The following is a 24,975-nucleotide window of genomic DNA, read 5'->3' on the forward strand; positions in this document are numbered from 1 at the left end:
ACAGCAGAATTTCAGGGAACAAACAAGTCATGTTGCCTTCACCATGTCAAAGGAAATGACTCCTCTCTGTGCTCTCATTGGACAAGCTAATGTTAAAGCTCTATAATAAACAGAAAAAGTGCTCTCTTTACATAGTCAGGCACACAGACCCTGAATCGGGAGGTAGCATACAGCCATCATGACCAGAAGCCACCGAGAGCCTTGTCCTCCATGAACTTTTCCAATCTCCTTTTAAAGTCATCTGAGCCGACCCCCAAGATGGAAGGCACAGGCCTCTGAGCAGCAGGAGAAAGTGACTGCTCTCAGGTCCTGCTTTGGGCCTCCCAGAGGCACTTGGTTGGCCACTGGGAGCAAAGTGTGCTTTGGCCTGATCCAGCAAGGCTCTTCTTACAATCTCACAAAGCATAATTCTGTCTGCATGGTACTTAGAAGCCCACAAGTGTGCATGTTAACATCGCTGGCTGTGTGCTTCTGGGCAGAGAAGGTACTGTGAGCATGTACACATGTATACATAAACACTCTCAAATATGGATGGCAAAGGGCACGACATTAGAAGGTAGTTTCAAAAATGCTCTGTTTTGGTTTAGTCAAGGGAGAGAGATGAAGCTGTTTAATTCTTACAACCCATCTTGCATAGTGGGCAGGCGGAAATATTACACAGGTACCGTGGATCAGAGACTAGTCCTGCTATAAAACGGAAAGGAGGTCAGTTGTTTTTGAGTCACTATAAAATGGGCATTGGGAGAAGGAGAAAAGGTGGCCAAGGCAATCACCCTTCCAGAAAAGGGCATCTGCTGGCTGGCTCTCAGAGGTAGGACTACAGGGACCCCAAGCACCTGGCCTCTGGCAAGCCCCGCCCATCTGGGGGTAATCAGACAGTCTCTGGTTGGGCATAACATCAACGTTCATCAAAGCCAGGCATGGGGAAGGCACGGGCGAAGGTCTCAACTCGCTGCCTAAGGTCAGACAGGCGCTGCTTCGTCTCTGGGTCAGCCAGCAAGAAGGTTTTGAAGTCCTGGAGCTTGGCTGTGGGAAAAGAAGGAGAGCAGGGATATAAGTAAACCAGGAGTTGCAAAAACACAGGGAGACTGAGGCACAGAGGGAGGAGTTTCAATTATCTAAGAATGTACTCACGCCTAAATCTGGGGCCAAGCCTGAGAAATCAGGAACCCCCATTTTACCACTTTAACCAACTTTTGGTTACATAGAGACACATGGTGGAAAAATCTTGACTTGCTCAACTTCTCTGTGTTAAAAGGCACAGAGCAGGGCCAATAAAGCAGTTGGGGGGGGGACCTGACCTTCAGAGGATGTTCTGTGACCTCTTGGGTCTCAGCTGAATCAAGGAAATCCATCATTCAGAAACAGCAAATGTAATTAGTGCTGTTTTTCTAGAAAAAGAGGTGCTGGAGCTCACCGTAAACTTCTCCCTTGTTCTCTTAGAATGGCAATGGCACCCACCTGAGAGGTGCCAAAGCTGAGCTCCTGTGAGCTCCAGCTGGGAAAAAAAGCCCTGAAAAAGTCTATCAAACAGATCACCTAGTTGTCCCACTAAAGAAGTCAAAGTCTCAAGTTAGTGGTAGTCAACATGTACTAGCAATTGCAACATGCAAACAACCCATCCCAATTCAACCTGCTAGCTTTTCCATAACACACCAACAACTTACAGGTTTTCTTTTTGACATCCAGCCCAATCTGGATTCCTTCATCCATGAACTCCACCACCTTCTGGAAATCGCCTTCTCGGAATTGCCGGGAGGTAAGTGCAGGTGCCCCTGTGAGGGATTGGAAGAGAACAGCTCTTCTCTTTGAAAGAATAAACACCCTGGACAGTGCGAAAGCTCATAAGCAGGAGAAGGACACACACACAGACCTGACAAGGAGTTCAAAGACCTCCATTCTCCTTACTCTCTTTCTTAATCATATTGACGGATTGCCTACAAAAACATCACCAATACCTACCAATACCGTTTTCTGCAATTGGTATTCCAGGTGTGTGTTGGGGAGGACACCGCGGGGAGGGGGTGAGAACAGAAGAGTAATCATGGATTGTAGTGTCCTATCCCAGTTCAGCCTTCCTTCCCCATTAGTATAAATAATCTGCACTAAAAGTGAATGAATGAATGAAGTAATTTGGGCCAAGAAAACAAGAACCTGGAAATGAGGTGATTTATAGCAATTTGCTTACTCTGCTTAATTTATTATACTAGTTAAGGGCAAAAATTTACAAGATACTGGAACTTTCTTTCCTCACTCTAATTTCTGGGATACTTTCAAGCCTATTTTTGCAGCCTTAAGGGATAGAAAGTTGTTTTTTTATTACATGAACAAGATTCTGAGCTTGCTGAACTCTGGGCCCAGTACTGATTTCAGCGCTCACAAGATGCATCCATGGAATGTGAGTAGTGCACCTATTCCCAAATTTCCATACCCTTCCCACTGTTTTTCTCCCTAACAGTCCTGAGCAAAAATAATTGATATTAATTAAAAAGAAGGCATCTCAAAGCACAGTTTAGCTTTTCTTGGGTAGAATCTGGATTATTTCAGTGTAATTATATGCAGCTCTGAACATCAGAAACAGCCATGCACCTGACTTTTTTTATTTAAGTCATTGTTCTTACCAAGCCGCAAGCCACCAGGTGTCAATGCACTCTTGTCCCCAGGACAGGTGTTTTTGTTAGCTGTTATGGACACCAGCTCTAGCACCCGCTCAGCCCGGGCCCCGTCAATGCCTTTTGGTCTCAGGTCCACAAGTACCAGGTGGTTATCAGTGCCACCTAACCAGAGAGATAGAGATAGAGAGAGTATAAGCTTCCTAACTCACATCCATTCTCAACACTCAAATAATAGGTCCATCTCATAACAATTATGATGATCATTAGAATTACCCTGCTGGGTTAAAGACCTTCATAGTTGCTTGCTGACACAGCCTCTTCATTATGGCGGACCTGTTGATGGAGCCATCCACCATGATTTTATCTAATCATCCTAGTGACCACCTTTCCCCCCCCCCACCCCGAAAAACTGTGACACTTAATTCATAGACTATCCTATGTTTTTATTTATTTATTTCATAAAATTTATATACTGCTTGTTTGTAGAAGCAGTAGTACTGTGTTTAGAGCAGGGATGCTTAACCTGTGGCCCCTCCAGATGTTGTGAGATGCCATTGGCCATGCTGGCTGGGGCTGATAGGAGAGGGAGTCCAGCAACATCTGGAGGGCTAGAGGCAAGGCACCCCTGCTTTAGAGGTCGATTCATGGAACTGAACACCAGCAGTTTCAAAAAAGTGTCCTATGTGAGCACCTTTTTCACACCTCCAAGGTGAAGATATCCTCTTGATTGAGACTACTATATGGTGCTTGGCAGAGGAGGGATTTGAACCAGCACTCCAGTCACTGGTCAAAATGCATTTAAAACTTTCCCACAGCCCTTCTTATTCCACCCATTCCAAATAGCATGCTTCTGCAAACAGCTACAGGCTTTTACATCTCCATATGTGCTACTCACTGGCTAACCTACCCCAACACTTCCCTTCCCACTGCACCAAAATAAAGTCAAGACCCAGAGCTAAATCACACAAGCAGAAGAGTCAGATGGCACGGCGTTGGCTGGGATGTGCCATTTCAGACCACAGGTGGGGAAGCACATGTTTGAATCCCATCCCATATCAAAAATTCCCTGTGCCTACCATTAAACTAGAATATCAGAGATATAACTAAGCCTAGAATTCTTCTCCCCTACATACCAATTTCTGCATACGCTGGGAGCTTTTAATATAGGGGAATGCCTAAAATGTGCCATCTACCTGCAATCTGAAATGGTATAGCCCAGTAAAGCTTCCGCCATGTGACTCCTCTGGTTGTGTGCTTCTGCTCAGAAGCAAACGGAGGGTCCTCACTATACCTGAAACCAGAGTGTATCCTCGCTGCAGCAATGCCTCTGCCATGGCCTTGGCGTTCTTCAGTACCTGCTGGCAATACTCCCGGAACATGGGTGAGCTGGCCTACAACGGAAAAAGGGATGCAAAGTGGGCCAGAATCAGCACTTCTCCTTTAAGCAGCACAGCTTGCAGCATTTTGTCACTCCACAGGGGCAACACTCTCTCAGTTTCTTCCCAGCCCAGAACTCCAGGGCTGAGAGGGCGAACCTTTTTCAGTACAAGGGCCAGACGGACAAACTTCCTTGGGCCACGAGCCAAGATTGAGTGCCGGGACCAGAAGTAAAAGTGGGCGGAGCCACGCACATTACTTTGGCCTCTATACAGCCCTGCAAAAAAGCCACATGTTTCTACACACGTCTTCCTCCATCCACACAAGCAAGAGGCATTATCACATTTCAAGGGCATCATCACCATTTATTTCTTGTACCCCACCCATCTGACTGGGTTGCTCCAGCCACTCTGAGCAGCTTCCCAAAAAATATAAAAGAACACACAATATATCAGACATTAAAAGCTTCCCAATACAGGGCTGCCTTCAAATTTCTGCGGAAGGTTGTTTAATTGTTTAGCAGTCTGATATCTAACAAGAGGGCGTTCCACAGGGCAGGCGCCACTACCGAGAAGGCCCTCTGCCTGGTTCTCTGTAATTTCACTTCTCGCTGGGAGGGAACCTCCAGAAGGCCCTCGGAGCTGGACCTCAGTGCCCAGGCTGATCGATGGGAGCAGAGATGCTCCTTCGGGTATACAGACATATTCCAGACAGGCAAAACTGAACAAGGAGGGCACGGCTCAGGGCTGTGGAATGGGGAGAGGGGTGTTTGGACTGGGGGTGTGGGCATGGCCTGAGTGTCCCAAAGGTCAGGTAGAAGGGTTTAGACACCCACATTTGGTTCCTGAGCCTGATATTCCCCCGTCCTGCTCTAGGGAACACTCTCCAACACTGGCACTTAACTGGTCAAAAGGAGGGCAGTCAATTAGCTGGCACAATATTGGCAAACTAATACTAGTTAGTTTACCAATACTAGTTATTAGAACTGTAACAGAAATAGCTATGCTCTTGGAAACAATAGAGGGGGCTTTTTCATCAGTGGCAACCGAGCTGTGGAATCCCCTCTGCAAAGAAGTTCATCTGGTGCCTACATTATTGTCTTTTAGGCAGTAGGCTATGGCATTTTTTTATTCTCTCAAGCACTTTAAATGAAACCAAGAAGAAAGAAAATGATGTTTTAAACAATGAGTTGCCCATTCCGCTTTCCAAATTGGTTCTGAAGTTGTGGTGAATTTGTAAAGTACATCTCTTTCAATTGCTTTCTTGGGGTAGCATTATATTTATGTCATTGTATAGCACTGTAAATGCTTAGAGGGAACTACCCTCGGATAGGAAGGGCAGTATACCAAAACATGAAATAAAAAGAAATGAAAGCTAATCTTCTAAAAGATGCAGGAACATAGCCTCTCCTAGGAGCATTAAGAGAGCCAACGTACTGGACCATATAGAGGACAGAAGCTTGCTAGGAGAGTAGCGGGACAGGGGGCGCCTACCCCTAAATGGGGAGTTTGTGCCCCAACTCCAGCAGGACGGGGGAGCAAAGGGCCCTTACTGCTCCTGTGAGGCAACATTTTTGTTTAAAAGGTAGCTCCTCTCAGACATAAGAGAACTTGATGGAACAGCATATATATATCAGGCTCACTGGTTCATGAGCTGAATTTTCAGAATCAGGACCATGGAAAGAAGGATTGAGGTCCAGGGCAGGATAAACACAGGGCTTGGTCCAGACCACCAAGGCAAACAGGCAGGACAAGAGAGACAAGAAGTGAGCACACAACAAACGCCAAAGCGTGAAGGCAAGGCGGGTTTCAAAAGGTGACAGAATAGCTTACTATGGGGTACAGATCATTTGCACTGAGCAATGCACTTGATTAGCCAATCAACAGCTTTCTTTTGCAGGGGCTGCTGGGAAACCAAGAGTGAATGTTGCTCATTTCAGGCCACAGAGGGAGCTGAAGTGGTGATACAAGTTAACGTTGAAAATCCTGTCCAAAAGGGTATGCAGGGCTCTTATTCCCCTTTCCCACCTGTTTCAGTGCCACAGCGACAGCTGCAATGGCATGGTTATGGGGCCCTCCCTGCAAAGAAGGGAAGACAGCAAAGTTGATCTTCTCTTCCAGATTGTAGGGAATCTCCTTGCCAGTCTTCTTGTCTATGGAACGGGCACCTTTGCGGTAGAAGATCAGTCCAGACCTGCATGTGAGAAGAGTGTGGAAGTGTGAACATGAAAGTACATCTATCACTAGGGCTCCAAGCATACAAGGCTTTTTGGTTAGGGTTAGGCCAATGCCCACTGAAGCTTCAGAAACCAGAGAGGAAGCTGAACAGGGTTTCCAATAGCTGCAGACAGTCCTTGCCTTTCCCATAACCAGCAAAACTAAAAATTATGCAAAGAATTCCATTTATATTCCCCAACAACTTTTGCCAAAAGTCCTAACTCCAGTATTTTTGACCTCTCGCTCAGAGAGCACTTTGCCCTCTAATTACCCTAGGCACAAGATTGCAGGTGAAGCGAGAGAGATTTCACAACTGGACCATGTTAGCCATGTTCACAGTTCCCAAGCAGATTAAGTACCATTATTAAGGCATCACAGAGGGTCTTCACAACCCCCAAAGAGATGAAAAATGAGTGAGGAACCTCTGGCCCTCTCCTCCTGCGGTGGGGAACACTTTGCGGGCAAAGCCCACACTCTTCCGCTGAGTTCACAAAGAGCAGGGGTGGGGGAACCTGACGCCTCTGGATGTTGTTGAGCTGAAACTCCCAACATCCCTGCTCATCGGCTGTGCTGGCTGGAGCTGATGGGAGTCCACCTGGAGGGCATCAGGTTCCCACCCCCAAATGATGAGGACTGATGCTTCCCCACCCCACACTCTGTCCTTGTCATGCTCACCTCGCTCCACGCAGTGTCTTGTGAGTCGTGCTAGTGACCAGGTCAGCATAATCAAAGGGAGAAGGGATGACTTTGGCTGCCACCAGACCACTGATATGGGCCATGTCAGCCAGCATGTAGGCCTTCACCTCTTCACACACCTGACGGAGAAGAACAGGTCAGTCTCCTGCTCACACGCTCCTTGCCACACGCCTCACAAGCAAAAGGAACAAGCACCCTTGCACTCCAGCCCAAAGCCAGCTACTTGTAGATCCAAAACTATTAGAAGCAAACAGGTTCCAGTTGAGCCCTAACACTCACGTTTCCACTGAATTTTACTATGGGGTAGGGAGAATAAACATTATTCATTCAGTCATTTTATTTGTATGCTGCTTTTCCACACAAACCCCCCCAAAAACATGCTCCAAGCGGCTTACAACAAAACAGGGGTGCATTCCAAACCCCTACAACTGCCTGCCCTCCCACTGCACCCAGGGGCTACCTTCTTGATGCGGGCGTAGTCAATGAGGCGGGCGTAGGCACTGGTCCCAGCTATGACGAGACGCGGGCGGAAGAGTCGGGCCGTTACTTCTAGCTGATCATAATCAATCAATCCTGTTGTTGGCTGCAGGGAGGGGGGCGGGGAGGGAAGTGATGGGTTAACGCATGGGGATTAAGCCAGTATTTCTCCCTTCACCCATAAATGCACACACAGGAGAGAAAGGTTCCATAGAGCAGGGGTTGGCAATGGGCTGCCTTCACACCAAATCCAGCCCACATATGAAGACAAGTTATCTTACGACTCAACTGCCCCCTTGCCTAATGTCTTGCTAAGATGCTTGTAGCTGGCTGAAGCTGCAGACAGTCTGATGTCCTGCCTGTCTAAGACAGAGATGGCTGCAGGAACACCCAGGCTATGAAACCCCAGAAAGGGCTGCAGCGAGTCAAGTTGGGATTCTTTTAGCTAAAAGACTAGGATGCCTAGCAGGCTGCCTTCTCTGGTTCAGACCAGCTGATATTTGAGATCTTTTGAGGAGTCCATGACCAGCAGATTGTCACTTGGTGGCAACATGGATGAAAGCCCTTCTCCACCAGAGGGCTCACCCTCTGGAATAACCTCCCTCGGGTCTCTTGTGAGGCAGAGGCCAGAATACAATAGGAAATTTCTAACAGATCTTTCTACTGTAATGTGAAATCACTTTCAGATGCTTCATGGGAAGAGACTCATAAATGAAATGAAATAAATAATAGCAACCACCTTTAAATGCCTGTTTAAATTTATTAGAAAACAAAACACCAAGGTGGTTATCCCCAATAGAAGCTGAAGCAAATAAAAAATTAATATGAATGATAACTGGGTACCTATAATGAATTGTTAGACTTTTCAGAAGGAGAGCCAAAAATGAGAAAAATAGAAGAGATTAAAGAATTTGTATCGGTTAAATTATCATCAAATCAATTCAAAATTTAAGATAGATAAGAAATTGGGATTTGCATAAAAACCATCACAATTTGAAAAATGCTACGATCCAGAGCTAAAATGTTTAAGTTATTTTTATTGTTATTACCTTGTGCTTGACACAGTATGCATTGATGATATGAGCCGAAAAGCTTTTTTTTTTTTTTAAGGCTCTTTAAGCTTTACGTTTACCCAAGCTTACCCTGGACTTACGGACTCTTAGTTTTGAATTCTGCATGCTGTTACATTTTATTTGTGATAATTTTCAAAATAAATAAATCAGAACAGAGATCTTTTCTTTTTTTGCCACCAGGTAGCCTCTCCACGACCAGTTTTATTGGCTGCCGATACTGACTGAGAATGCAGAACTATAAAGACGCTGCCGCTGCCGCCTCCTCTCCTTCCCAGAAAAAGGCAGCATTGTTGCGAGAATGTTTTCTCAACCTCAGGCATCTTTGTGTAGCTGGCAGAGGCAGGCCAAGTGGTTGAGCACACAGAGAACTGACACTTCTTGGGGAGCAGAAAAGAGGAGAGGATTCTCTACATTGCCTTGGAGGGAAAACAGCAACTGCACTTCAGAGCCACTCAGGAAAAGTGGATGTCAGTGAACAGTGAAATTATCTCCTTCACCCGTAATCTTGTGCAAGGGATAATCAGTGGGCAAAGTGCACTCAAGAAGTGAGAGGTTAAAGATAAAAGAGGCTGAAGGAATAGCACAGAGCCATCTTGACAGTATTAAAACAACAGGTGCCCAAGAAATCCAAATCCATACATGCTTCGCAAACTGAGCACATCTGCCAAATTTCAACTCTTTTCTTTACGTGATTTAATCTGCATTCTTTAGCACTGTGCATAATGTATTCTAATTTGGATAGTTATGAAGAGGAACAAGAAGCTACACAGGCTATGGAAGACCTCTTCTCAGATTCCTGAAAGGATTACTTCCAAGCATTATCTATATGTGGTTAAAAGAGCCTGGCCCTTGTTTGCAAAAACACTAGCTAGGGGAGAAGACTATGAGGGCACCTAGATCATCATCATCATCATCACCATCATCCACCCTTCACCCGAAGGTCCCAGGACAGGTTACAGCAATAGTAAATGCATCATTAAAACAGGCTCAACAGTCCCCTCCCCTTTGACTGCCAGGCCATTTCAGCCAAGTCATGCCCACCTGCCCCATACCTGACATCATAAACGCCATCAGATGTGGGGCAGGTAAGGTCATGGCTGAGCAGAAAGAGATTTTGCAGGAACAGTCAATCAGCTGGACTGCAAAACCCTGTGTACCATCACAAATGCCCAACAATCAGCTGACCCATGGTGTATTGATATATCACCCAGGACTGGATCGCAATGGCTGCTTCACCCGGCAGTATATGAAACTGCCACTGCTGAGTCCCTCTGCCACCAGCGCTCAGCACGCAAGGGAGAAAGAAGCTGCTGCCAGCCGCTGGCAGCAGAGGGACTCAGGAGCAGCAGCGGTTTCAGGTGTAATATACTGCTGGGTGAAGCAGCCATTGCACTCTGGCCCTCATACGGTTGAGGGGCCAATGTAGCTTGTTCCTCCCTTGGCTGCCCGCTTGGGCAGGTGGCTCCTTTAAACTTTTCCGTTCTGGGGTTGCCTGGCTGCCCATCCCTCAGTGGGGAAGTGTAACGGTGCCCTCAACCACCTCTGGCTTGCACAAGCTGGAGGTGGGGTGGGGGCTCCATTACATTTGAGGGAGCCTTGAGAAAGGAGCCCATCAGGCTCCCTCCGTTTACAAGTGAGTGGGGAGCAAGCAAGCTGCTTTTTTCTCCTAGGAGAAAGAGGTAGCTCACCTGCCCCTCACGCCCACATTGGCAGGGCTCTCTCAGTCTTCAAGCAAGCGGGGAGCAAGTGGGCTGCCTCTTTCTGCTAAGAGGAAGAGGCAGCTCGCTCGCCCCCCACGAACCCGAAGCCGGAGGAAGCCCTGAGGAGCGAGCCAGAGGCAGGGTGCTGGCTCCTTTAAACTTCTCTGTTCAGGGGCGCACGGCTGCCTGCCCCTCACTGGAGAGACTGGGCTTGCTCAGCTGGGGGCGGGAGCCTTCCCGCCCCCCACCTGAGCAGTGCAAACAAGCTGCATTGTCCCGGCCCACAAAACCCTTGGGTGAAAGTGCCTCAGTTCCAGCGCTGAGCGCTGCAGCAGTTTCACCCCATGCCTGGTGGGCTGGGGCCAATGCAGCTTGTTTCAACTTCATGGTGTATCACCAGATCGCAGTGTTTGGCTGGTGATGCATCACAGTGTTGAAAACCTAACATTGCCCAGCCCTACACTGGGCTTTAGAAGGCCCAGCAATCACCTGATAGTCAGGCTTGTCGATTGCTACCCAAGGGTGTTGCAAAATGCTCTGTTCAGGCTGTGCCTTTGCCTGCATTGTTTGATTTCAAACCATGTGGGCAAAAATGGGTCACCTGACATCTTTATGATGTAAAGTGATTGGCAGGTGGGTGGCTCCACACACCTGTCAACCGTGCTCCATGGAGGGTGGGAGAGACAACAATCTGGGCCACTGGACAGATCCAGTTCTCATCTGCCGATACGGGGGGGGGGGGAGGGGAGAAGAGACACACCACACAACGGTGTCTCCCTCTCCAGGCAAGGTAGCTGACAACAGGGTAGAGGCAGCTGATGGTATGTAGAAGGGCTGTAGAACTGCAGGCAGGATCCTACACAGACTCTCAGCACAGAGGAAATGGGTGGGGTGGTGGGGAGGGGGAAAGGTGCCAAACCCCTACCTACCAACATGATGCTGACACAAACCCCCACACTAACACTAGTCAACAGAACAAAAGTACAATGCCCCCCATCTCCCTTGCCCCCTTTCTTCCCCCAGCAGCAAGATGTCTATGACAAAAGTGACTCTCACTAAATGCAAATGAACTGTGAAAAAGACTATGAAGTGAAAGTGGAGGTGATTCCCTGTTTATCTGTTTTGCAACACAGAAAAATCTTAATAAAAACCATTTTTTAAGAAAACCACAGCTAACACTTCACACACAACGGCATACATTTTGTATACATGAAGGCAAATAATAATAATAATAATAATAATAATAATAATAATAATAATAATAATAGTCAGCCTCCCCACACTGAAATCAATTAGATTGGCAAGTACTACAAGCAAGGTCTACTTGGTGGTGGCCCTATATTTGTGTAAATCCCTCCCGCAGCTACTTTTCAGTTGGAAGGTTAAGCTAAATTTTGATTACTTAACCACTCATACCATGACTGGTTGTAAAACTGTTTCTTCTAAAATGCTTTAAAATGTTTTTTATGAGCACCATGATTGTCTGTGAATTCCTGCTAAACTGCTGTTTTAATGATTGGACTGAATTTTATTGGAACAAGAAGTTTCAGTTTTATGTTTCATTTATGAATATAAGCTGCTTTGGGGGTATTTTGGAATAAGGAAGGATGGAACACATTTCTGTTCACTCACATTCAGTTTGTAGGGCATGGATTCGAAGAAGATGGACGTGGCCGAGATACGTTTGATGTCAGACATATACCCATGCGTTAGGCTGCAAGAATAGGGAAGACATATTGTCAGGAGATAATCTAAGCCCCAGTCATAGCAGAACTCTGACCATGGGACCAAGTAAGGACCTTCTCACCCAAATGGACCCACAGATGAACTAGTTATCCGTCCTCAAGTAGGACAGTCACTTCCATGAGGGATTTTCTATGGGGCAGAGTAGGACCTAGTAACTACACGAGGCAAAGTATGTCCCCAAAAAATACAAGTTCAAAATCTCCACAAACCAGAGGGATAAAGGAACCAGAAGCTTCTACAGACACAAGGTTGAAAAACCAATTGCTATATTAAACTGACTAAGGGCCAGCACATTTCACTTTGTCAGGGGACCATTATCCTGTGGAGGATTTTATCACCAGTGTGAAGAAAAAGCACAATGCCCTGAACCCCACACAAAGACCCACTGTGTCAGCATTGCAGTCCTGCTCCTTCTACCTCCCCATCCCGGTTCCTTCAGTTACACCTTCCTCACTTGCGCCTTTATTAGCCATGCCAGTTCCCAGTTCCACACCCCACTTCAAACGTACTGGCCTCCATCAGGCAAGTCCAGGCCCATAAGCCGCTCGTGGGGCTGCAGCAAAGCTGTGTAGGCAGCAAAGTTGGCAGGAGATCCAGAGTATGGTTGGACATTCACTCCCCAGCACTCGGGGTCCAGGTCAAAAGCCTCCAGGGCCCGGCGTTCACACAGCAGCTCAATGCGGTCCACCACCTCAGCGCCACCATAATACCTGTGTCAGGAGACAAAGGGGAAAGCAGAATTAAAACATCAACAGCCCACACATCCGTTGCCCTAGTGCCACCATTATCTCTGAACCAGAGAAGAAGACATTAAGAAACAAAGAGAGACCCCTCTCTCGCCTCTCCATGCCACAATGTATAAAGGAAATTGCCAAGACCACCCTCCCCTAGCAAAGCCTGCTGCTGCCACCCCAGTGCTCCGTAGCTGACTTTTCATGCGCCCACCTCTTCATTACCATATTCTTTTCCCAGATGACAAAATGCCCCTCCCCCCGCCTCTCCTCACTCCTAATATTTCATCCTAACATGCTTCTGTGGGTGATAACCAATCAAAGAGGCAACAGCTCAGGCCCAAGATGGGCCCTGCCCAAGTCTCTTTCACTCAGGCCTCTTCCAAGAGAGGACCATTCCATGCGTCAAGCAAACGCCAGGCGCACCGGGACAACTTGGGGGCGGTTGCATTCTGTCTCTTCACTGTAAGAAACAAGCCCCAAGCTATCCACGGCAGTCTCAGGAAGAAGAGAAAAGAGGACTTTTCTTCATACGCCGTTTGTACACCTTCTCCCCTGCCCAGCCATAGCTTCTTCCCACTAATGCTAAGTCTTCCTTTGGCTTATTCCTCCTTTCACCCCCTTCCATCCCTCTTCCTTGGTGCCCTTAGACATTACAGTGTGAGCTGCTCTTCCCTAGGTTCATCCTGTGACACACTTTGACATTTAAAGGCCCACAGCAATGCCGGTTGGGGCTGTGAATCCCAGCCAGATCTGGAGGGCCACCACTCCCCCATCTAATGAGAACCACTATTTTGCCCCTTGCTGTTCTTCCTTAATGGCACTTCTTTTCTGCAATGTTTGTGGTTCTCCCCCACTCTCCACTGCTATCCTCACAAGAGCCTGGTGAGGTAAGTTGCACTGAGAGACACTGACTGGCTCAAGGTCATTCCGTGGACTTCAAGACTGAGTGGGGATTTGAACCCTGGTCTCTCAGGTCTTAGCCCAGCACTAACCACGATGCCACCCTGACTCTCAGGGTGCTTTTCCTGCATTCTTGCCCTTGTTTTATCTGCAGCCCAAAAAAAAACTGACGGCACCAGGCCTAACATCTCCGCAACTCGAGCCCCAGTGATATTTACTTGGTAAGTTTTTAACACCTTTGCATCATTTTTATCCACTGCAAGAGTCTGCAGGCCAGCAGGCCATCAAACCTGGTCAGTCTCTGCTCACCCACTTTCAGGACCCTCCATCCCAACCCATTACTGATTTATTTTACCCAGACTGTCTCACTACTAAACAATGGCATTACCTCTTGCCAGGGTAGCCCTCTGAATACTTGTTGTTGAGGCAGGATCCAAGAGCCTCGAGTGCAGCTCGGCTGCAGAAATTCTGGAATTTGGGAGAAAGAGTTTCAAAAGTTAAAAGCTTCCCATACTCCTTGATATATGGAATGTGTTAAAGTTGTATGATTTTTGTAGAGTTGTATTGATATTTTTTCACCCCCTTTTTTCTTTCTTTTTAGCTCATTTCCTATGTCTGTATTCCTACTGTGAAGTATAAGATACACTAGTCATCAATATTACTTACATCTGTTTATCAAAATGTGATTTGCCATTTCTCTTCTACTGTATTTTATTGTTTTCTAAAATTTGTGCAAAATTAATAAACAGTATTTTGAAAAGAAAAAAGAGATGGAGGGGTAAAGAGAAAAAAGAGAGAGAAGGGAATCACACACAAGCAATAGACAGAGAGCTAGAAACATTCCATCCCTCTTATGCCATGTTCCTCAGACTGTATGCTTCTCTTTCCAGGTGAATAAAAATGGAGTAACTTTTTCACCTTGCAATAAGATATAACTAAGACCCGACAAGGTAATGAGTCTTGCTCTGCAGTAGTCTATCCAGGCTTGTCATTTTGAAAAGAGAAATAGGAATTGCATCCGAAGGGGAAGGCCAAATAGATGAGAGAGACTGATCCAGGCTGGGACCACAGTGAGGTGCAACTTTGGGGCCAAGTAGCAGCTGGGGGTATGATGATCAGAACAGTGGGTAGAAAGACATGCAGAGAGATGTCAGACATCTCCTCCTGCCCATACACCAGGATCTGGATTCAAAAATGAAAAACTCAGACTAGTTCTATGTCAGATTAGAATCCCTCTTCCTTTCATTAGCTTACGCTATATTATTACTCCAGTCATTTCTAAAGCTAGTAGGGCCGGCCCTAGCATTAGCCAGAGTGAGGCGCTGGGCAGGGGGCATCAACAGCCTCTCTGGCCATTCCTTCTGATCCCTCCTGGTACTCCGCTGTGTTTGAGGACAGAGCTGTGTGTGCGCTACACTGCCAGCCCTGTGCTCCTGGAATTAGCCTGATGCCTAAAGTTGTGGGGGAGAAGGCTGTCCCATTGCCAGCACTGAAGTAAGATTGAGCTGTCAGTCAATCAGCTTTTGTATGTAGAATAGGGGTGGGAAGCCTCTTGCCCTTTGCTTCTGGCAGCAAAATGCCTTGGGCCAGCTATGCATGTCAAATATACAAGACCATAACTGTGAGCTGGATCCAGATTTAGTCATGCTTAGAGCAGAACCAATGAAATGAATGGGAGTCAAGCTCCATTGATGTCAGTGGGTCTAGCTTTAAGCATGACCTAATCTGGATCCAACCCCTTTGCATTCTGCATTCATGAACCCAGATTAACTGCCTTTCCTTTGTATTCATAATAACCCATACATCCAGGTAAAGATTATAAAAGCAGAGGGGGTGGGGCAAGGGGGGTAGAAAATCCCAAAACGTTTTTTCTTTTCCTTTGGATGCTTAGGTTGAAAGCTTTTCCAGCCCTGTTAAAAAGACCTCATTCTTGAAACCTAAGAGTCTGAAATATTTTTTACAGTCCTGACTTCAAACATTTTGCATTTAAACTGTGCATTACAAATGTTTTATTATTTATTTCTCAAATTATTATGGCACTTTAAAACTAATGAGCTCAAAAGCAGCCAACACCAAAACTTAATCAAACATCATTCATTAAATAGCAACTAAATTATAAGGGAAGAATTAAAACCAAAACCCAGTTTAAAAACACAGCAGCTAGTCCTCATGAACTATTTATTTCTCAAACTGCATACTTCAAATGAGGTTAAAGGAAGCCTCTCCTCCTGTAATTTACTAAGAAAGAACGCTCAATCGCACCCCTTGGAAAAGGCCATAGCTGTAGTCAAGCATTCAGCCTGAAGGCACAAGGGCCAAAAGTGGCTTAGGCAGCTGGGGCTGAATACACTCTTACGGCACTCTCAAGTGTGTAAGAGAGCTGCTGGATCAGACCCAAGGCCTGTATGACCAAGAGAGGTCCCTTAACAGAAGAAGAGTTTGGATTTGATATCCCACCTTTCACTCCCCTTCAGGAGTCTCAAAGTGGCTAACATTCTCCTTTCCCTTCCTCCCCCACAACAAACACTCTGTGAGGTGAGTGGGGCTGAGAGACTTCAGAGAAGTGTGACTGGCCCAAGGTCACCCAGCAGCTGCATGTGGAGGAGCGGAGACGCGAACCCGGTTCCCCAGATAACGAGTCCACCGCTCTTAACCACTACACCACACTGGCTCTCCACTCCACCAGGAAGGAGACAGCACTCGCCAGCCAAAGGATAAGAGCCTTTTGTGCTGCACTCCGGGGCTAAGGAAGGAGACACCCACCTCTGAGGCAATGAGCTCCAGACCCCGGCACTGGCGATCCTTCTCTTGCTGCACCAGCGCCCACATCTCAGGGTCACTCTCGGCCAAGCTCTCCTGCCCGGTCCAGCCTGGCGTCTCCTTGGCCGATGCAGCAGCTGCTTTGCTGTGTTGGGACCGCAAACTCCCCGCAGCCTGGCAGCATCTCCGCAAGGGCTGGCAAAAGGGAAGGAAGGAAGGGAGGGAGGGAGGGAGGGAGGAAGAAAGAGTGAGTTATATTAGCCTGGCCATCCTAAAGTATTTTGAGGACTCAAGCAGGGAGTCCAAATGGTGATCTTTCCACACATTAGAACGAACAAAGGGCACAATCCATCTTGGAAGTTCGGCTGCGCATGTTGCAATCCAGGCACCTGCTCTACCAGAGCAAAGAATACATCAAACCTGTTGGATTTCTAGGAGACCCTGACTGCGTATCCCATGAGACCTGCTTGACACCAGTAGTAGGAGCCTTTTTCTTATGAAAAGTTGCAATTAAATCAGGTCTATAGCAAATAGGTGACATGTTGCAAAATTGTGTAGATTTCTCTCCCCACCTGCCCTTGTGTGTGTGTGTGTGTGTGTGTGTGTGTGTGTGTGTTCCACCCAACCTCTCTTTCTCTCGCTGTGTATCATCCCACATGGGGAAAGTACGCCTGTGCAATATAAGCCTCCTCATTCTAGAGGCAGACAGCCATCTTGGATTTGGGATTAAGTCCCACCATAAGCAGTACACAGAGAGTTTACTGGCATTCACCGGCTTCCCTACCATTCAAAAAAACAAACCAATAGACGTTCACAAAAAGAACCATGAGTCTTGGAGCATCTGATGGTCTCTTGACTGCAAAAAGCTGACTGCAACAATATTCCATATCCAGCCAGTATCCTCCATGTTAGCCTTCCTGAACCTGTGGCCCTCCAGGTGTTGCTAGGGCTCCAACTCCCATCAGTTCCAGCCAGTATGGGCAGTTTTCAGGAATGATGGAGCTTGTAGTCCAACCCTATCTGGAGAGCTACACATTCCCTCTGCCCCTGCTACATCCCTTCCACACTGGCTCTGGTTAATGGGAACTGTAGTTCCAAAACATCTGGAGGGCACCAGGTTCAGGAAGGCTGACACAGAGAATAATGCCTGAATACGGCTATGGATACCAGCCAAAAATCACCAAGCAAGCTTTGTGACGGAGCAGGGATTTCACATCCCAGCCCAGCTGCAAGACTCCATCCACTATGCCATGCTAGATCTTGGAGCTGCCGACTGGGGCTTCCTCACTGCCCCCCTTCCCTAGCAGTTTTGTCCATTTCAGAACTAGGTTATTATCATGGAAACCAGATGGGTGCTGAGGAATTTATATTACAGCCTTCTGTAATCTAAGGCAGCTGTTGAGCCCAGTGGGAGATTATGAAGTTTGGGGGGTGGCAGGCAGATAAATCATCCAACCAACTAACATATATAAAAAAGAAGTCTAGAAAGCAGCAAATAGTTGAAGTTTATCAGCCTCTTTCCGCGTTGCCCCAATGGACCTACAGAATAGCATTTGCTTGCATTAACATGTAGAGTTTGGGGAAAGGAGTAATTTCTTGCCCCTTCCGTCACTGAAAAAGCAACACAGTGAGAATTCTTGAAAGAAAAAGCTGGAGTGGTGAGGTGGCAGGAGGAGCTGCTTCAAGGGCTGCTGAAACAGAGCTGGCTTTGTTATGGTGTTACGTTGCAGATGGTCAAGTGAGCTTCATTTGTGCAGAACAGCAGACACAACAACTTCTGCTGCTGCTAAATGCTGAGTTGGCAAGTCCAGCTTGGGGGGGGGGGGGAGTTGCATGTGCACAGGCAGAGTTTGCTTTTTCTTTCCTACTTCTTTCCCACATGTTTCAAAGAAAGGCAACACAAATGCCAGCCAACAGCATTTAAAAGGGGGCAGTTTCTCTTTTTAATAAAAAAGGTTGTACTTTGAAAAAACATCTAAAACTCATAATCACCTCTGCAGATGATGTAACCGGCTCATCTCGGTTGCATCAGCAAGGAGGGAAAACTCAATGATGCATCTTGGCCTATGAATGAAACACTCCCTGCATCATTTTAAAACCATCATCGTTTTCTAAGCAAAAAGTGATTCTACAAATTGCAGAGGTTGTTTGTTTTTTTCTTGTAAAGCGCAGGCACAAACTTGTTTGTGACTGCTGGATAGAAGGGTTACAAAATATTTACAGTTCACTGGCTGTAGAAACTCTTTCCTTTTAATTTTGAGTTGTAATCATGTTACCCAACGCAGATATCTTTAGCCTGCGAATCAGGAAGCCGTTTTCAGGGGGTATGTCATTTTATTGACTGGGTTCAAGAGATCAAGTAGCAGCTGGTGCCAGAGAGAAGCCTCTGCCAAAGAGACTTTGGTAAGGTGATAAAGCAGCTGCCCAAGTTGCAATTGTACCTGTTCCTCCCACCCCACTTCCCCCCACTCCGAACCTGGGCCTCTTTCTGCCCATTTCCCTTTCTTTCCCTCGAAGCTGCAATGTCAGATAGGACAGTGAGAAAGGGAAAGAGATGCTACAAAAATTAGCCTATAAAAGTCAGCAAAGCGTGACCGAGACTCTATTATCAGCTGAAACCTCTCCCAGCAGTCTTGGGAACGTCAAGATAACTCTTCGCCTCGCTCGGTGCCGCATCCAAGAGCCATTAAGCCAGAATTAAATAATAATTGAGCTGCAGAATGGCGCACAGATCGGTGCTGCTATCAGATCCCTGGCTTTGAACCCTCAGGCGGGTATATAAACTCCTTACCCAAGAAGCTTGCCTCTCCAAACTTGCACGACTTAACAGTCCCATTTGGGGGGGGGGGGGAGAGAGAATGCCATCAGTGAGGACAGATCTTCACTCACTCGAGGAGCAAAAAAACTACTTCCCCAGACACTCCAGAACTGAACTGTCTAGGGAAAGGCCTCCAGGCGCCCCGCATATGATAGGGAGGGAGGAGAGGGGGGGGGCAGGATGGAGGTGTCGCTCAGGTCAGTTCCACTTTACAAGTCAAGCCACGCGCACTCGCCCAGGTGCTCCAAACATCCACAGCCACTCCATAGCACTTCTGCGAAGTTGCGCGTGGGACTAAGGAAACCCCTCCCCCCCCCCACTCTCCTTTTGCATCTCTTCCCTACACTCAACTTAGGAGATCCCAGCAGATCCAACCTCCTCCCCACCTCCTGCCATTCGCATCCCCCGCCTTACCTTAGCAAAGTGTCTAAAGGGAAAAGGCAGCATAGCAGCCTAAGGTGCAGAAAGTGCAAAACCCCCAAACTGTTTTGCTAGCTGTTGCTCACGCTAAGTGAGTCTCCAAGATCTGAAAGGAGGACGGTGGGCTGGAGGAAGGGAAACACGTGGTTCTCTCTCCGCCACTGCCAGTTACTACCGGGTTCAAAAGGTATCATGGGAAATGTAGTCCTCCCTTTCCCTCTCTCGCTTTTGTTGGAAGTCAGCCGAGCAGGCTGCGCGTAGTAGCTCGTGCTTGTCTTGCATTTGAACCCGCGGAACGGACAAAAGCTCCCGCTCTCCTCTCGCAAAACAGGGAAAGTATATGCATCAGTAACGTGTCAGGGAAATTTGCAATTCTGTAAACAAGGGGGGGTTGCTGCTGGGCTCAGTTTCAGAACTATATATTGCCTGTTATTACAGCAACTGAATTTCATACGTACACAGTCTGCCTTGCCACATGTAGGATTATACAGCTGCTCGTGCACAGATATATTGTCCCTGTCCAAGCTTCCGTCGCTTTAAGAGTTAGAAATTCAATCGATACAGGTTCTGCCACTGCTGCATCGGCATGCAGGAGAAGGCTGCACCTGTTCAATTTCTGTCTGTCACGTGACTGTTATAGGCACGGATAAAAAGATGTGCAACCCTACTGTTTCTGCATATTATAGGCGGCTTACTTTTCCTGCTCCCCTGGAAGGGTTCCTGTTAGTTGGCCAAATTCAAAAGATGTACCTGAGCAAGCACACATAGATCACCTGGTCAAAGCTTTCTCCATTATGGATAGATATATTGCATTTCTATATGCCAGTCTTGTGGAAAAACTCTGTCCTCTTTCCTTTTGGCACTGTTTAAGTGGCCGCAGTATTTATTACGCCCATAATACAGGGCGGCGAGTAGCTTAAGATGAGAACAGGCACCTCGCCAAAGGATAATCAGTGAGTTCATGGCAGAGTTGCCTTTCGCAGCACCTGCTCTTAACCACGATGCTCTACCAGCATTCTTGAATCAGCCCATCTGAGCCCCAACAAAACCTCATGCAGGCGTTCCCTGAATTTCAGCTACTCTGTGGTTGTCTCCTGTCAGTGTAAGAAGATTCCCAACAAACAGACCACATTAAAGCATCTCACTCCACGCCCAAAACAATGGAGTTGCAAGCATTCACGTGTTGCTTCTTTGTGTTTTAAGATCTTTATATCTTAAGCCATTGTACTGCACTAGAGATGCATCCTGGCACAAGGGCAAAGTATTTTTACATGACACTCCAATCTCTGAATGGTGCAGGATACCAGCAGTCTTGGTGCTCATCCAGGGTTTGTGTTTACTTCGGAAATGAGGCACAGCAAAGACTGGGGTGTCTTCATGATGTATGGTTTAGTTACACATATGTACAACCTGCGTCTAGAGTAGAGGGATTTCCATCTCAAGATGATTCTTTGCTCCTCTCTTAGGAGCAGCAGGCTCAGGTCTGCAAACAGAGGATGCAGCCATGCAGCCTATCCCTTTGTTACAGCCTGATGCAGCCAGCCCACCAAGGATTCTGCTGGTCCCCCTTCTTCCCCACTTTTCAAACCTCTTGCAAAGTGCCACTAAATAGAAAGATAATTTATTACGGTCGGAGACCACCTTATAAAACACACTTGGGGGTACAATCCCAGAAGGAAAGCAAACATTTAAAACAATGTACAACAGTAAATTTAAATTTATAAATGTGATAAGCGTATAGACACTTAAAAACTTTAAGATAAGGTACCACAGAGAAATGACCCACAATCACCCATGGACAAAGTGCCGCTACTTTCCTTCAGCCTCCACTGTCTAGCACTGCAATCTTAAACCATTTCTTTCCCTTGCAACACTGAATTTAAGGCAGTACAAGCAGCTCTCCTGCAGAGGGTACTGAGCCAAGGGGGGGTGCAAAACAACCACAACAACCTGTTTTTATACAGGTACCTACTGAGAAGATCCATAAAAAGCAAATGTACCAAAAGGAATTATTGTGAAAATAAGAATTGGGGTGGGGGTGGGGGGAGAGTGCCACTTTGTCCTTGCTGGTGATATGGTGATATGGTGATATTGCCAAAGTCCGCCCCTGGCTGGAGGAGGAGCCCCTCCCCTCCTTGTATGGCCCTCTGGTGGTTTCCTTGGTGGTCAGGGGCTGGGCAGATGAGGAGGAGTGGTGGAGACCACCTCCCTATCCTGACCCTTTCAGGGAGGAGGAAGAGGAAGACCGTATAGATTTACAACAGTGGTTTGCAGGAGGTCACAGCTCAAAGACAGATGAGGGGGAAAGTTGGGAAATCATGGTAGAGGAGGAGCAGGCAGAGCTGGAGCAGCAGCCAGATGACACTGTCACTAGAAAGCATTCCAGACCCACCATCTCCCAGAACCCAGCAAGCCTTAAAAGTAGGAGAGCAAAGAGCTCAAAGACAGAGGGCACGTAGCAGCACCCGTAGGGGAGAGGATGGTGATGACGAATGTAGAAGTGATGGGAGGGTGGAGATTCACTCTGGACTACACCATTATCCAAGAGGCTGGGTTCTATAGCCTTTTTCTGTAAAGTTTGAAATAAAAAAAGGGCTGTAAGAAACTTTTCCTTGTCTTTATACTTTCCTGGACAACCAGCTGGGAGCCCCTGACAGCACCTTTACATTGATGGGTCATCACCTGTCTGCTGCCAATGGTCCACCTTAGCAGCTTTGCCAAGCTGCTGGTTGTTAGCATAAACTAAACTAGGGGGTTTCAGCATTTGGCACTGTTTAATCAAAACTTGATTAATTCTAACTTTTACCTAATCCAAGAATTCTGGGAAATCTGCCCCTCTCCATGAACTCATAACAGTATTTACCCCATCCCCAAATTTATGGGAGAAAAGTCACCAGCTTTAGCTACTAGCTATATTCTAGCTTTCTTGGCCATTAAACACAGTAAAACCAGCAGCCCAATCCCATGAGAGTTGTTTACTCAGAAGGAAATCCCACAGTAAGTGGGCATCAGAGTGCATTCCAGTGAGCAAATCACTGATATTTTAAGTTTCTTAAGTTCAAGGGCCACAGCTCCCTTTTGGGCAACCTTCTAGGGGCCACATTCCATGGATGGGTGGGGCTAGAGGCAAAGGTGGGCAGAGCAACTAATATGAATTCTACCTAGTTTCTTCACTCTCACACACACCTTTGTATTCTCCGTCCAGGAAAAGCAAGAAACTTCATCAGAGTTGATGGACACATTCCAGACAGGTAGAAACACTCATGGAGGGTGTAAAGCAGAGCTGGAGATGTGTGTGGCCTTGGGAAAGGTCTGGAGGGCCACATTTGACCCCTAGGTTTGAGGGTCCCCAGCCCTGCTTTAAGTTAACCAGTAGGTCCCACCCCCATAGTGGACAAGTTCATGCTCCAAAGCTCTTCCCTTGATACCAGCTATTTCAAACACCGCCCAGATGTCACTTTCCTGTGTACACCACATTATCTCTTTTGTGCATAAACAACAATGCATACAGGCATGCACATTCACATACTTCTGGGCAATGGGAAAAGCAGAATTTTGCTCGGTTTCTCCCAGCCTCGGACTCAAAGAACCAAATGCTGCACTATAGAAAAGGTGAGGTATGACACAGCTGTACAGTGGTACCTCAGGTTACATATGCTTCAGGTTACAGACTCCGCTAACCCAGAAATGGTGCTTCAGGTTAAGAACTTTGCTTCAGGATGAGAACAGAAATCGTGCTCCGGCGGCGCAGCAGCAGCAGGAGGCCCCATTAGCTAAAGCGGTGCTTCAGGTTAAGAACAGTTTCAGGTTAAGTACGGACCTCTGGAATGAATTAAGTACTTAACCTGAGGTACCACTGTACTTGTATAAAGAGCCCCACTTCCCAAAAGAGAAATCCATTTTAACTTTTGTATGTAGGGAAGGTACTTTAACCCTCTGATCATTTTTGGTCACCCCTTTCTCTTCCTCTGAAATGGCATTCTTGAGATGGAGCAGCTAGAACTGTAAGTAGTATTCCAACATTGCGGCAGCATAGATTTGTGCAAAGGTACAACGAAAATGACAGTTTTATTTTCAAACCGTAATAATAATTTCAAGCCTTAATAATCCCTAGCATGAAATATGCCTTTCTTTCTTTCTTTCTTTCTTTCTTTCTTTCTTTCTTTCTTTCTTTCTTTCTTTCTTCTAAGTTTTAACTGGGTTACTCCCACAACCCTAAGATCACTTCCTTTGTTAGTTGCTGCTAGGTCAGGCCCCATCTCTGTGTACATAGTACATGTACATAGTACATACACAGCTAGAATTGTGTCTCATTTCAACATGCAACACTTTCAGACACTGGAGCTCATTTACCATTTTGTTGTCCCTTCTCCAGCTACAAAAGCTGCTTTTGGGGCACTTCACAATCTGCATTGGCTTTTACTATCTTTCATAACTGAATAACCTCTGGCAAACACAGCCATCCTGCCGCTCACTTCAGATCATTTATGAACATGGGAAAGGGCACCACCAGTCCCAATATGAACCTTTATGATGAATCTCTTCCTCAACCCCAAAACATGAACTGGTCCCCTGACTGCTTCTTGTATTTTATACTTTCCCACTGATAACTACAATTTTAGGTCACTGGCTCAGCAATAGGTTAGACACTGACATAAATCTGGCAAAATTCACTTTTGCCAAAGCAGCCTACCAGTGCAATATTTCTGTAACATTCTAGGCTTCTCACTTCAAATCTCCCCTCCCCCCACAGCCTCCTCAGTGAAGTGTGCATGCTAGTTGCTGATCTAGCAGTTTGCACATCTTTCATTTTTAATTTTTTGCTCTGCTGATCCAAGCCTTCTTCAGCCCCAGCAGCAATGCTGGAAAGAAGTCAGTGGTGCCATCTCCCCCCCCCCCCACCTACAGGTTTTCTTTCTTTCTTATCTTGCAGTGATTTGTGATAGATGGAGCCAGTGCTGCTGCTGCTGCTTCTCGTGATCCTGTGAGCCATTGTGAATGGTTCCTTCCCCTATTAGGGGTGGACACGTTCAGCCAATAACAAAAAGTTTTCTTGCATTGTTTGGAGGTTTTTCGTACTGCAGGAAGGAGCAGGGCTCAATGTAAACTGTTCTGGTAGCTTGTTCCCTGCAAGTCTTTTGCTGTCAGGAGTACACGATTGATATATTGTTTGCCTGATTGACTCAGTGCTCTTGGTGGTGCCATCCGGGCAGGACTTTAGGCCAGAAGTCTAGGGCCCCCACTCAGCTCACCACATTTACAAGTAAGGGAAGTACAGCATACAGTACTACCATCATCAATTAAGCCCAGAGGCTAAAATTACCCAACCACACAAATTGTGTTCTGGGTCACCCTGGAGTGTTTGTGTTTGAATTTATTACCCTGCCCACCTGACTGGCTTGCCCCAGCCACTCTGGGCAGCTTCCAACAAAAATACAGGAAA

General features: G+C 46.7%; 1 protein-coding gene across 1 annotated transcript; it reads right to left on the reverse strand.

The window, feature by feature from the left end:
* Positions 1-595: 595 nt before the first annotated feature.
* On the reverse strand, positions 596-19,838 carry SHMT2 (serine hydroxymethyltransferase 2). The gene is made up of 12 exons (XM_083599777.1): positions 19,527-19,838; positions 16,298-16,489; positions 13,923-14,002; positions 12,410-12,610; positions 11,787-11,868; positions 7,365-7,487; positions 6,884-7,023; positions 6,020-6,185; positions 3,907-4,006; positions 2,622-2,777; positions 1,668-1,775; positions 596-1,026 (listed from the first exon to the last, which is right to left on the reverse strand). The coding sequence occupies exons 1-12, from the start codon at positions 19,557-19,559 to the stop codon at positions 899-901; spliced, it is 1,509 nt and encodes a 502-aa protein (XP_083455903.1). The 5' UTR covers positions 19,560-19,838; the 3' UTR covers positions 596-898.
* Between the last annotated feature and the right edge of the window lie 5,137 nt (positions 19,839-24,975).

The sequence above is a fragment of the Podarcis filfolensis genome (assembly GCF_964270895.1).
Source record: "Podarcis filfolensis genome assembly, chromosome: 2".
Taxonomy (NCBI): Eukaryota; Metazoa; Chordata; class Lepidosauria; order Squamata; family Lacertidae; genus Podarcis; species Podarcis filfolensis.